General features: G+C 46.5%; 1 protein-coding gene across 1 annotated transcript; it reads right to left on the reverse strand.

Moving 5' to 3' along the window:
• Nucleotides 1-4,881: 4,881 nt before the first annotated feature.
• On the reverse strand, nt 4,882-11,072 carry LOC145412188 (uncharacterized). Its single transcript, XM_080282117.1, has 6 exons — nt 10,385-11,072; nt 9,126-9,370; nt 7,805-8,613; nt 7,506-7,639; nt 7,052-7,299; nt 4,882-5,253 (listed from the first exon to the last, which is right to left on the reverse strand). Exons 1-6 carry the CDS (start codon nt 11,070-11,072, stop codon nt 4,882-4,884), a joined length of 2,496 nt encoding a protein of 831 aa, XP_080138243.1.
• Between the last annotated feature and the right edge of the window lie 1,864 nt (nt 11,073-12,936).

Raw genomic sequence — 12,936 nt, forward strand, 5'->3', positions numbered from 1 at the left:
GATTGTTAAATGTATGATTAGTGAGAGGTATGGTGCCAATTGACTGGGCAAGTCTGTATGGTTCTATTGTATAAAGGTAAGGGTGATAAGTATGAATGTACTAGTTTTAGGGGTATAAGTCTGTTGAGTGTTGTAGGTAAGGTGTATGGCAGCGTGTTTATTAAGAGAGTTAGAGAGGATACAGAGGGAGTGATTGGTGATGAGCAGTGTGGCTTTAGGAGAGGGAGGGGATGAGTGGATCATATGTTTACTGTGAGGCAGGTGTGTCAAAAGTATTTAGAGAAAGGTAAGGATGTGTTTTGGGCGTTCATGGATTTAGAGAAAGTGTATGATATAACTGATGGGGAGGCTTTGTGGACTATTTTGGAATCGTATGGTCTTGATGGTAGGTTCCTAAAAGGAGTGAAAAATTATTATATAAATAGTAGAGCGTGTGTAAGAGAGGGAAATACTGTGCGTGACTAGTTTCCTGTGAGATTGGGGCTGCGGCAGGGATGTGTGATGTCGCCTTGGTTGTTTAATATTTATATGGATGGTGTTGTAAGGGAGGTGAATGCAAGAATGTTAGGTGGAGGTTTGAGTCTGGTGATTGTTGTTGGTAGAGAATGGAATCTGAATCAGCTGCTGTTTGTGAATGATACTGTACTGGTGGCTGATTCAGAGGAGAGATTGAGACAGTTGGTAGAGGAGTATGGAAAGGTGTGTGAAAGCAGGAAATTGAAAGTAAATTAGAACAAGAGTAAAGTGATGCAGTGTTCGAGGTTGGTAGATGGTAGGAGGATCAATATAGTTTTGAATGGTGAATTGCTTGAGCAGGTAGTTTTAAGTATTTAGGGTCACATGTTGCTGTGGATGGAAAAATAGATGTAGAGGTGAAGTTTAGAAGGAATGCAATAGGAAAGGTGCTGGGAGGAATGAAAAAGTCTTTAGATGTCATTTGCTTGGTATGGATATAAAGAGAAGGCTGTATGAGGGTGTTGTGGTACCGGTTGCGTTATATGGGGCTGAAACATGGAATATGGGTGTAGCAGAGAGGAAGAGTTTGAATGTAATGGAGATGAGGTGTCTGAGAAGTGTGTGGAGTGATGCGTATGGATTGAGAGAGAAAGGATGAAGTGCGAAGGAGAACTGGAGTTATGTGGAAGATGGCTGATCACACTTTGCAGAGAGTCTCGCGATGGTCTGGGCATATGGAGAGAATGGATGAAGAGCGACTGGTGAAAAAGATAACTGGATCGGATATGAGAGGTGTAAGGCTCAGAGGAAGACCACAAATAGGATGGATGGACAGTGTGAAGACTGCGATAGACGCAAGAGGGATGTCTATAGAGCAAGGAAGAGTGGCTGCGCATGACTGGGATGACTGGAGAGAAATTGTGAATGAATAAATGGTGACTCGACCCCAAGGGGATTTTCTCCCTCATTTGGTCTGATCAGCTGATCACATCAGGTTCGGGTAAGGGGATGGGTCCATTATGATGTGTCAGGCCCTGCTGCGGATGTCACTGATTGCACTGCGCAGTTGACCTTCGTGCGGTGTGGTGCTGTGAGGATCTGTCCTTTCTGCCCTTGGGGCTGGGAAACGAGTAAATGTGTGTGTATAGATGAGTAAATTGGGTGTGTGTCGTCATGGCTCGGCAACCCCCCTTGCTTTGGCGGAAGCAGTCTAGGTGTATAGATAGATATACAGACTGATAAAGATGAATAGGTAGATAGATAGATTTTCAAGATTGCCAGGCTCGCCACTATCCATCCTCATGAACTTCATTCTCTGCCTTCCTCTTGCTCTTGTTCTCTCCAGTTTTCCCAGCAAACAGCTGCTCTGAAGTCCCTTGACTCTAAGTATGTGGTCAACATAATTAAGCTGCCACCTTCTAATGCACTTCATAATCTCTTTCAAGTCCTACCCTTCTTAGTACTTCCTCATTTGTAACTCGAGCTGTCCAAGGAAGTCTTAACATTCATCATAAAAACACATTACCAGTGCTTCTATCCTCTTCATGTTCGTCTTTATAGTCAGTGCTTCTCATCCATTCATCAAAATTAACCAAACAAAACTTTTCAACATCTTTAGTCGTATCTCCATACCCATCCTTATATTGGTTACTTTTGTTTTCTCCAAAAATTGTTTTTCCCATTGCTATTCCTCCTTATATTTCTAATTCACAAGCTGCATCCTCTGGTATTAGACTCCTCAAGTATTTAAAACTTTCTACTTGCTTTATTTGTCTCCCTTGTACACATGCTATTACTCTCATCATCCCTCTCCTCTTCGCTATTACCTTGCCGTCAGTCTTCCTGTTATTTATCTTAAAACCTCTTCTCTCGCATGACTCTTGTAGCTTATTCATCAGTCTCTGCAACTTCCCAGAATCGGCCAACAAAACCATGTCATTTGCGAAATAAATATTATTCACATTCCTTCCTCCAATGCTTAGTCGTGCCACGTCCTCCAGATAATCCATACACTTCTGACCATACAATGAAAATAAATCTGGAATCACGACACACCCATGCCTCACTCCTCTCAGAATATCAGCTTAATCTGTGTGTGTGTGTGTGTGTGTGTGTGTGTGTGTGTGTGTGTGTGTGTGTGTGTGTGTGTGTGTGTTTAATATTCTATCTTCACTGCTAGCCTTTGAATCCAATACAGATTTGTTACCAGCCTTATGGCTTTACCATCCAACCGTGTTTCATGTAACGTATGTGCCATGTCTTTCATTCATCACTGCAATAAATGCATTTTCCAAATCTACAAAATACATATAAAAATCTTTTTGTATCTCCACTGTTTTTTTTTTTTTTATCATCATTCTTAAAGAAGAGTTCGCATTAATGTTGTCTTAAAATTTCTGAACCCACCTTGCTCATGGTACACATTGCTCTCGGTCTTTTCACTTATTCTGTTTCGGATCACTCTAAGGACCATTTTTCCTCTCTGACTTATAATACTTATCGCACGATATTGTCCAGATTCCGCTGTCCCTACTTTCTTTGGAATATTTATAAAAACCGACTTCCTCATTGTTTCTGGAATGTGGCCGGTAAAATATATCTCATACACCATTATGTCACCAACCGCCTCCACCATTTCTACCAATACTTCATCCTCTTCCACAGTCTTTTCGCTGCTCATCCGTTTGATTGCCTCCTCAACTTCCTCTCAGAATCAGAGGTCCCTCCAGCTCCCATACAATCTGTCTGTTACCTCTTGTGTCGTCGTACATCTCTGTTGTATATTCTTCTCATCTTTTCAAAAATTGGATGTTTCCTTCTGTACATTTTCTTACTTGTTCTTGCTTGTTGAACTAGTCGGCCTCCTCCTTCCGGTTATATCCGTTATTTTCTTGTACATGTGGAGAGAATTCACCCTTTCAAGCTACTCCACCTCCTGACATTTCCGGTTCAACCATTCCTTCCTTCTTTCACTGCACCTCCTTATTTCCCAGTCTACCTCCACATACCTCTCCTGATTTCCCTTCCAGCATCTTCTCTCTTCCATCAGGTTCAGAATCTTTTCTGTCATCCACCGTTGCTTCCCTCTTCTCTGCCGTCCCGCCTCCTCCACTGCTACAGCAACGTTGCTGTTTTCTCCTCCAGTCTTCCTCCAGTTCATGAAGTCCAACAGCTTCATCTTCCTTATCTTCATATCTATTCCTCACTTCGACCTCTAAATGGACCTGGCTCCCTCTCACTACAGTAAACTCCAGTTACTATTTTTTCCGCTGGTTTTTCTCTACCATTTTAACCTCAACTTCAGCTCTGGAACCACTGGGACCTGGTCACATCCTTGGCCACAGTCCGCCCCTGGGTAGGTTCTGCATTGTGTTACCAGGTTTCTGAATCTTTCATTGATGTTACGGAATCAGTTTGGTTTTTAACTAGACCACCAACACTTTTCCACATCCACAAACGTCTCGGATGATGCTGAAAGTTCGAGTTCATGATTACGTGTCCCTCTGCACAACACCCCTCCACCCACTAATCACCTCTCTCGTTCCGCTCCCCAAGGTCGAATGATCCCACCACTTTACCAACATTTCTGGTCCTATTTTGGCGTTAAGTCACCTATGATCATTACATTCTCGTGCGGTTTACGTTTTCTCATAGTTTGTCTCACCAACTTATAAAACTCATCATCCTCTGAATGGTCTCTCTTAGGTGTATACACCAGCATTATACGAGAATTCATATTGACTGGCCTCCCCACCAGCTTCACAGTCATTGTTGTCAGACACTGCCCAATATCCTATCCTATTTCTTTCCATCCTGGGAGTCATCATTAGTCAATCCCCACTGATGTGCCTCTCCTCCCTCGTACACATAATTCATTTCCTCATCCAAGCAGAAGCCCTAACAGGGCCAACTCACCTCACCTCATTCATTCCTATAGTATCCAGTCTCAACCTTATATCTTGCTTTAAGTTGTCATACTTCCTTGCCTGGTAGAGCGTATTTATATTCTGTGTAGTGATTCACATTTTTTTCTTGGTGCACACAGTTTCTTCATTACGGACGGGCGTTACCTTGAAGCCAGCGTTTCCAGAACTGGTCCGCCAAGAATTGGACATGCTGCCACCTTTTGCGATAAGCATCCTGCATTGGCATACTACCCCACGGTAGGTCCTGGCGGGTCCCCAAGAGCAAGATGTGAGTTGGGGTGAGAGCCTCCAGATCACCGACATCACTAGAGATAGGTGTGATGGGCCGTTCATTTACAGTGGATTCCACCTCACAGAAGACAATGTGAAGACGCTCATCATCCAAGACCTGGGATCCAATGATAGCCTGAAGAACCTTCCGCACAGTCCTAATCTGTCTCTTCCAGACACCACCCATGTGAGAAGCAGCCGGGGGATTGAAGGCCCAGTCAATGTGCCTTCATAGGAAGTCCCTCTTGATGTCCTCATCCTTCACCCAGCTAGCAGCAGCCGCCCGTAGTTCTTTGTCTGCGCCAACCATATTTGTGCCATTATCTGAGCGAATTCGCTGGGGACTGCCTCGACGAGCTGAGAAGCGAATTAGTGCATTAAGGAAGGCAGCAGAGTCCAGCGAGCTGAGGACCTCAAGGTGGACAGCACGTGTAGCTAAGCACGTGAAAAGGCAACCCCACCTCTTGAAGAGTTTATGACCCTGTTTAACGTTGAAGGGGCCGAAGCAATCTGTACCGGTGTATGTGAATGGGGTTCCGCCCGGTGTGACACAATCGACTGACAGGACGGCTTGTCGCTGCTGCACAGGACTCCAGTTGTTCTGACGGGAGACAACACAAGTTCGAGTTATCTTATCCAGCAGCCTGCGACAGCAGGGAATCCAGAAACAAAGTCGTAGGCATGCTAATGTGTGTTAGAGATGGAAAACTCGATTCACTTTGGTGACTCGAGTTTTTATGAGTCAGTCACCGAAGAGAATCGGGTAGTTGAGTCACTCGATTCACCAAGTCAGTAGCCTGGCTGCAGCAACCGTTATTTCTGCCAGCCGACTAGCCGAGCACGTCGGTGTTGGGTGAGAGAGCGTAGCTCGCTCGCTCAACACTCGGTTAATCATTGAATGTCGCCAACTCCCTCCTATTCATACTATGGACCTGATGCAAGAAAATTTTAATTATCGGGGTAAAGAATGAAACACCTATATTACATAAAAAAAAAAAAAAAACTTTACTATTCCGTTAAACAAATTGAATAATGACATATTTAGAGCAAAAATAAACATAATCCATTAAACTGTGGCAGTTAAATTCTATCATTCTATCTTTTGGCCGACGCCATTATCCTCGATGGGGTTACCAAAACTGAATCGTCTCTAAACCAACCTTAAACAAACTGAGGCACTGAGAGGACTGCATTAAAAAAAAAAAGTTAAAAGACGTTAAGCCATTCTGAGGTGATGTAAATAGCTTTAAATTATTAGTAGGATAAAGAAAAACATTTAGATTGCTTAATAAATTATTATTTAATTGCTAGAATAAAACAGAAATGAAAAACACAGCGACCTGTTATTTAAAATCCTTTCCAATTCGTGAGTCACCAGTGACTCGGTGAGCTTTCAGACTGGCCGGGCCCCACCGCATCTGTCCGGGGTGGCCTGAGTCATGTAATACGAGTTCTACGAAATCTTGTTCACACTCAATAATCGAGGCTGGAAGACGCTGCCTGCAAGTGGTCCTGTGCTATGAGTGGTGATGTGTGCTCACACTACTGTTCATACCAAGCAGTGGTGTGAACACTGAGCAATACTTATACCGCGACTGGGTACTTCAAACTCGTGAGTGGTGAGCCGGGTCGGGCCCCGCCACATTTGCCCGGAGCGGCCTGAGTCAGTCGAGTTCTAAAGTTATAAGTCACTCGTGACACTCGTGTCCATAACTCGAGGCTGAAACCCGCAGCCTGCCACGAGCTGAAGGTCTGGTCACTAGTTCAGTGAACAGCCAGTGATGGTGTGGTATGAGTGGTGGTGTGTCCTCATACCAGGCAGTGATATGAGCAGTGCACATACCACTCTCGAGTCTCAACCGAAATATAATGTTAGAATATAAACTAATACTAAGTGAACGAGTTAATGAAAACAATGACTCGATACACCCGATTCAGCGAAAGGAATCGTTCGATTTGAACGATTGACTCGCGAGTTTTACATCACTAATGTGTGTTCCCGTCCAGAGTGTCCAGCCTGGGTAATATGTACGTCCCTCACTACAAGGTCAGTAACATGATGGTTACCTCGGTAAAGGGGGGCATGAAGCAAACGACCTCCAACCCTGAGTAGCCCGTCTTCACCCAAGAATGGCGCCAGTCTGTATAGTCGACTTGTTCTTTTTATGTTACCTGCTGCAAGAGCTATAAGATCTTGATAACAGTCATGCTGGACACAATGCAAGACGGCACGGTCAGCACTCCTCAAGTCAGCTAATTTGCAAGGAGATGTCTTCCCTGCGAGCAGCTCCGAGCCACTCAATAAACTTTCTTAGCCATGCAACCCCTCGCAGCAATCTATGCCACGAGGAGTATCTGAGTCACAGCTTGGTCAGAGGGTTGCTTCTGGTCTCACTCACCCCACAACCAGTGGCCAATGCAGACACATCTTGCTTCACTTCCATGGCGGCATTTAGGTTTGCAGATAAATGCGGTGTCTCTGGCCAGTGTCCCTCATCCTGGCAGAGAAATGCCGGTCCCTGTAACCATCGACAACCCCCTGTCATCTCATCCACCGAGAGGCCCCTCGTTGCATCATCTGCAGAGTTCAAAAGTGTGCCAACATGTCGCCACTGCCCAGGGTGTGACAGTCCCTGTATGATGGAAACTGTTGGCAACGAAGGTATGGAAACGGCCACTTTCATTTGCGATGTACTGGAGGACTAACATACTGTCGGTCCAGAAGAAGAAATCGTCGATCCTCATAAGTTAGCTCTTTCTTTATCTTATCAGAAATCATCACTGCCAAGACAGCCACACATAACTCAAGTCGTGGAATGGTCTGTTGTTTGAGAGGGGCTAGTTTAGCTTTGCCTTGGACAAATGAGCAGCTGATGTTGCCTGCACCATTTACCACTCTAAGGTATGAGACTGCCCCATAAGCCATTTGGGAGGCATCGTAGAACGTGTGTAACGGCACTGAGACACACAGATCAAACTCTTTAGGCCTGTAACAGCAAGGGACACGGAGCTTTGCCAGTTGGGGTAGTTCCTTCAACCACGCATCCCATGCTACAGCATCATGTTCCTTTAATGGTTCATCCCAGCCTGCCTTCCGTCAACACTCATTCTGAAACAGTAACTTTGCCTTAATGAGGATTGGAGCAACGAACCTGAGAGGGTAATATACCGAACTGACGACACCAAGGAGTCCCCTCTTAGTAGCAGGCCTGGGTCGAATTTGTACTTTGATGGCAAACTGATCGCCCTCCAGATCCCACATTATTCCCAATGCACGTTCTACTGGAAGAACCTCTCGGCTCAAGTCGAGCTCCTTCAGACCTGAGTCTCTCTCATCTTTCGGGATGGAATAGAGGACCCCCTTGTGGTTACTCGCCCACTTGGTGAGCTGAAATCCTCCCTTGGCCAGGAGCTCTCGTAATTGTGTAGAAACCTCTGATGCTTTCTGTGGAGAGTCGAGTGACAGGAGAAGATCGTCTATGTAGAAATTATGCCTCGCTTCTAGGGTAGCTGCAGAGTATCCGGTGCCATGGTCGTGGAAGATGCACCTCAAGGCGTAGGCCGCACATGCTGGACTCCACACGCCACCAAAAAGGTGCACACACATCCGGAAAGTTTGAGGTGATTTCTGCATGGAGTCCAGACTGTTCCACCAAAGGAATCTTAAGACGTCTCGGTATTCGGGGGTCACTTGAATCTGATGAAACATGGCCTCCACATCTGCCATAAGTGCCACACAACCTTGTCGGAACCGAAGGATGACACCGAGCAGCTTGTTGTTGAGGTCTGGCCCTTGGAGAACTTGGCTGTTTAGGGACACATTGGTGCACACTGCGGCACAATCAAAGACAATGCGGACCTTTCCTGGCTTGTTGGGATTCAGCACGGGATGGTGTGGGAGGTACCAAGTCCCACCGGGGTTTGAGTTCAGTTGAGAGGTGGGAATAGGCTCTGTGTAGCCCTTTTCCAGGAGTAGTCAGATTTCTTCATCATATCGCCAACACAACCAAGGGTCCTTCATGAGGCGTCTCCTTAAACTTGCTAATCTGCGATTAGCGAGTGATCTGTTGTTTGGAAGACCTGGGTCCTTGTTCCTGAATGGTATTAGCAACTGGTAGTGGCATCCCACTCTGGTGCAAGTGGATGACCACAATTCCAAGACCCGCTTATCATCCAAAGAGTATGCATTGCTCTTAGAATGATCCCCGTCGATTTCCCAAAAGAGTTTCACTTGCCTTTCTAGACGCGTCTCTGGAAGTTCCACAGCTTGTACCGACAAGCAGCCAGCCCGATTGGATGACAGGTGGTACCCCACCGGTCCATTTACCGTCCAACCCAAGAGTGTCCGTACAGCAAATGGAGCACCCTCTCTGCCAGTCCTAACCTCTAGGGGTATTAGTGCGTGTGGAACATCTTGGCCAATTAGTAGTTCCACTGTGCAGTCCCTGCTGGGTGTTGCAATTCCCAACCTACAGTATCCAGGGCTGTAGCGGTTGCATCTTGTAATGCCTGAGGGAGATTCTCTATGACTAACACTTTGGGAAGAGTCACTGTCCGAGTTTTCCGTAGACAGACGCTAATGGCTTCCAGTTCGACCTCCATGACCCACTGAGTCACCTCTTGAACCAAAGTACCAATGGAGAGCTGATTGTTCCTACCGTGCACTCCCGTACCTCTTGCTAACTTCCGTGTGCAAAACGACCGGTCACTCCCAGAATCTAGAAGTGCCAGTGTTCTAACCACCGTGTCAGATGGGTCACCTTTCCAGCATACCTTGACTTCTACCATAGATAAGGCAACTCGTGTAGTATCGTAGCGTCAGAGGTCCGTTTCTCCTCCTGACTTGAGTCTCTTGCTCTCTGAACCAGCCCCATGCCTATCGCTCCACTGCACATCTCGTTCACGTCTCAGGTTTCCCTTCGACGTCCCCCCTTCGATGGGTTGTTTAACCCACGCCGTCCTGGCGACGTGAATTAACGTCCGCACATGATGTGCACTCATGTCCCGGCGACGTGAATTAACGCAGCAACATTGCAAGGTCCCTAATTTGCACAATTTTCAATTTTCGTGAGTGATTTTGCGAGTGATTTTTGGCACATATACACGGGACACCTTCCTTTATTCCTCTACAAGATGCCAAGCAGGGACAATGCCTTACACCGCATAACCTCTCCCCCCCCCTGCACGCCATTGTCTCGGCAGTTCACCTGTTACCAGTGACCTGGCCAATAAAGACATTCAGGGCCAGAGTGATTCCCCAATCGATGACAATGTGGAGGACAAAGTTTACATAGCATTAGAGGAAGAAACAGTCGGAAATGATGATCAGGTAATGTGGGAAAAAAAGGTCATGAATGGTGATGAGTTAGTGAGTGAAACAATGCTTATAATGCCTATATTACTGTTTGAAAACCAATATACTCTTGTACTACATATAAATTCGTACCAAGTAAATAAATAAATACTGTTTATGAGTGGATAAAATAGTTACCCTCCCATAGAACTCGTTTTCTTTGGTGCCAGCCTGTTAGAAAACCCAGTCAGGTAAGGAAATACTCGTACCTACATCGAGTATTTTAAACCTCAGGTGAGCGATTTCTCTATGAATTTTCGATGTTTCTCACCAAAAGCAGATGTTTGAGCCCCCCAAAAAAAAGGTCCAAAAATGTCGGGACTGGGGCGTACCACTGCTCAGAAAACGTCGGGATGGGGCGGGTTAAATCTCTGTGAACTCCGTGCCTTTTCAGTTGCTAGTTGGCTTCCTTTAGATCCCTCAGGCTTCACTTCATTCAGCCAGTCTTGTTCGAAACCATGATCGTCGTGACTTGAGGTGGAGGGGCTCTTGTCAAACCCAGCGACGTGATCCTTTCGGTAAGCAGGGATGGCTTGATAACCACAAGGTTTGCCCTCTCTCAGATGCAGCCATTTGGAGTGCCTTCTTCCACAACCTAGAATGCCACACTGAAAGTCTGATTTGCAGTTGGCCACTAGGTAAGTGTTTCTCAGACATACAAAGCAACACCCAAGCCTTTGCACCATTGCGCGACGGTTGGTGACATCCATGCTGCGGAACCGCTTACATCCAGGGAGATTATGAGGTCCATGGCAGAGTGGGCATGGTGGATACTGATCCCTCTCCCATGCTACGGCACTTGACTCAGTAGTCGCCAGGCCTATGGTCCACCTGACCGGAGATCCCCTCGGATGAGCTCCTGGGGATCCTGCCTTTCGCGGTTCATCTTTGCCACTAACTTCGCGACTTTCGAAGATGTCACTATTCCAACGTTCTGCATGTGTCAGTAGAAAGCTTTGGAACCACTTTATGCCCGGAAGTGAGCCGTGCTGATCCCTGCATGTATGTGCTTCATCCCTGCAGCGTTCATACAGTCTGCTAGGTAACCGAGCTTTAATGTTCCTCATACATGAGAGTGAATCAATCTTTCAGCATGTTCCAGTGCTCCAGGTGGCTTATGCATCTCCACAACTCGTCTGCCAGATGCTGCAATCCCTCCCAGTCACCGGCTTTGATGGGTGGACCCTTCTGCATCTTTGTTACTAAGTGGTTTACGTACACTCGTTCATTTCCATATCTCCCTTCGAGAAGAGCAAGCGCCCTCTGGTACCCCTTTTCTTGTCCCAATCTCTCACAGGATTGCAGAGTTATCTTGACTTGACTCCCAGTGCATGCTTGCAGAAGCACGTTTAATCGGTACGAGTCAGGTAGTGCAACTTCATCCACATACCGGCGGAAAGTGCGCATGAACTCCCAGTATTCAGCCCGACTCTTGCCAGTAAATGTTAGGAGAGGTGCCTGTGGCAGCCTGAATGCATCCATCAACTCCTTCATGCTGTGCTTCCATGGTGCATCCCGTGCCTGGGCTTGAGAGGGCACTTCTAGTTGGGAGGAATTGACTGTCTGTTGCCGCTGGGTTGTGGAGTGTGCAGTTGATGCTCTGAAGTCTTCAGATTTCTCCTGCAGCAAGAATTCCAGTGAATTTCCATGAGGTTCCAGTCTTGCCGGGCGCTCACGGTTTGTCAGTTCATCTTCATGCCCTCCAGTCACGCTAGTGTTGCTCGCATCAGTGGGGGGAGAACAATGTTGTCGGTTTTGAGAGGCAGGCACTCTCGCCGGATCACTGAGTGTGTCAGTTGATGGCCCCTGCACTTCGTGTATGTCATGGGCCACCTGGTATTGCACGACGACTCCAGCTGTCCCCCCTTTTCTGCCTGAGCGCATCATCCTGGAGTTCCTTCAGGACTGCAGCAGCCTGAATTCTTTGTTCATCAAGGTGTTTCAGAAGGTCCTCTGTTCTCACAATTCTACTTGTTTCAGCATCACCCTTTAGTACACCTTCAAGGGCCTCTTCGTTTACTGCTGGAGGGGGGTTAGAAGGGGAAGGGGTGTCAACCAGGCATGCGTCGTTATACGGAATCAGAGCTTCGCGGTCCACATCCATCACCCTCGTGACCTTGTGGTCTTCTATTGTGACGGGTTTCTCCTTGCTCATCTCAACTTCGTTCTTATCACATCTTCCTCTAGGCCTGCCTATGCCCACCAGCACCGCGCAATAGTCATTCACCCCCGGTTGGACCAATACTGCCGCAAACCGCTTAGGTGAGTGGTGGTTACCCACTCTCTGAGGGGCGCCGCTGATCGTCTATGTGAGTGGTAGTTAATTACTCTTACACTTGACAATGACCAATAATGCCAGCCTGCTCCTGTGTATTTTAATATGCCAATCTCCACCCTCTGGGGGCGCCGCCAATCATTTAGATGAGCGGTAGTTAACTACTCTTACACTTGACAATGACCAATAATGCCAACATACTCCTGTGTATTTTAATATGCCAAACACCCGTGCTGCCACAGCGTTCGTATCTTCACCTTATCAAGGGGTGCCACTCGTGTACATGGGCTGTGAATTTCATTTGCAGCCAGATTCTAATTTTAAACTAACTTAAACACGGAGGTATGTAGACACACACACCAACCCACTAGCCTCGTCCTTTATATTCACGCACATGTTTTATTTATTTATTAATCTCAGTTACTGTTACCCTTACTGTTATTGGTTATAATTATTCCTTTTGTAAATTACTACACCTCAGAACAACTGCGGTCCCGAGTGCTCAGTGAACTGCACTCATAAACAAATGATGCGCACGGCCCTCATCACCTGGTTTCAGCCTTAGGTTCTTTTAGCCCCATGGCTAGCGAATCGTGGCTGTACGAATCGTTATCTTTCTGTATTTCACCACACTTGACACACATTAACTATTTCTT

The sequence above is a fragment of the Coenobita brevimanus genome, chromosome 92 (assembly GCF_032717465.1).
Source record: "Coenobita brevimanus isolate Jiangsu-jjx chromosome 92, ASM3271746v2, whole genome shotgun sequence".
Lineage (NCBI taxonomy): Eukaryota > Metazoa > Arthropoda > Malacostraca > Decapoda > Coenobitidae > Coenobita > Coenobita brevimanus.

Bases quoted from the DNA above. Each gene is read 5' to 3' on its own strand.
- LOC145412188 (XM_080282117.1), bottom strand. From the start codon at position 11,072: ATGAGGAACATTAAAGCTCGGTTACCTAGCAGACTGTATGAACGCTGC. The intron at 9,371-10,384 runs GTTCACAGAGAT...TGGCACTTCTAG, and splicing joins AGCAACTGAAAAGGCACGGA to ATTCTGGGAGTGACCGGTCG. The intron at 7,640-7,804 runs GTTCGTTGCTCC...TTGCTGTTACAG, and splicing joins TCGGTATATTACCCTCTCAG to GCCTAAAGAGTTTGATCTGT.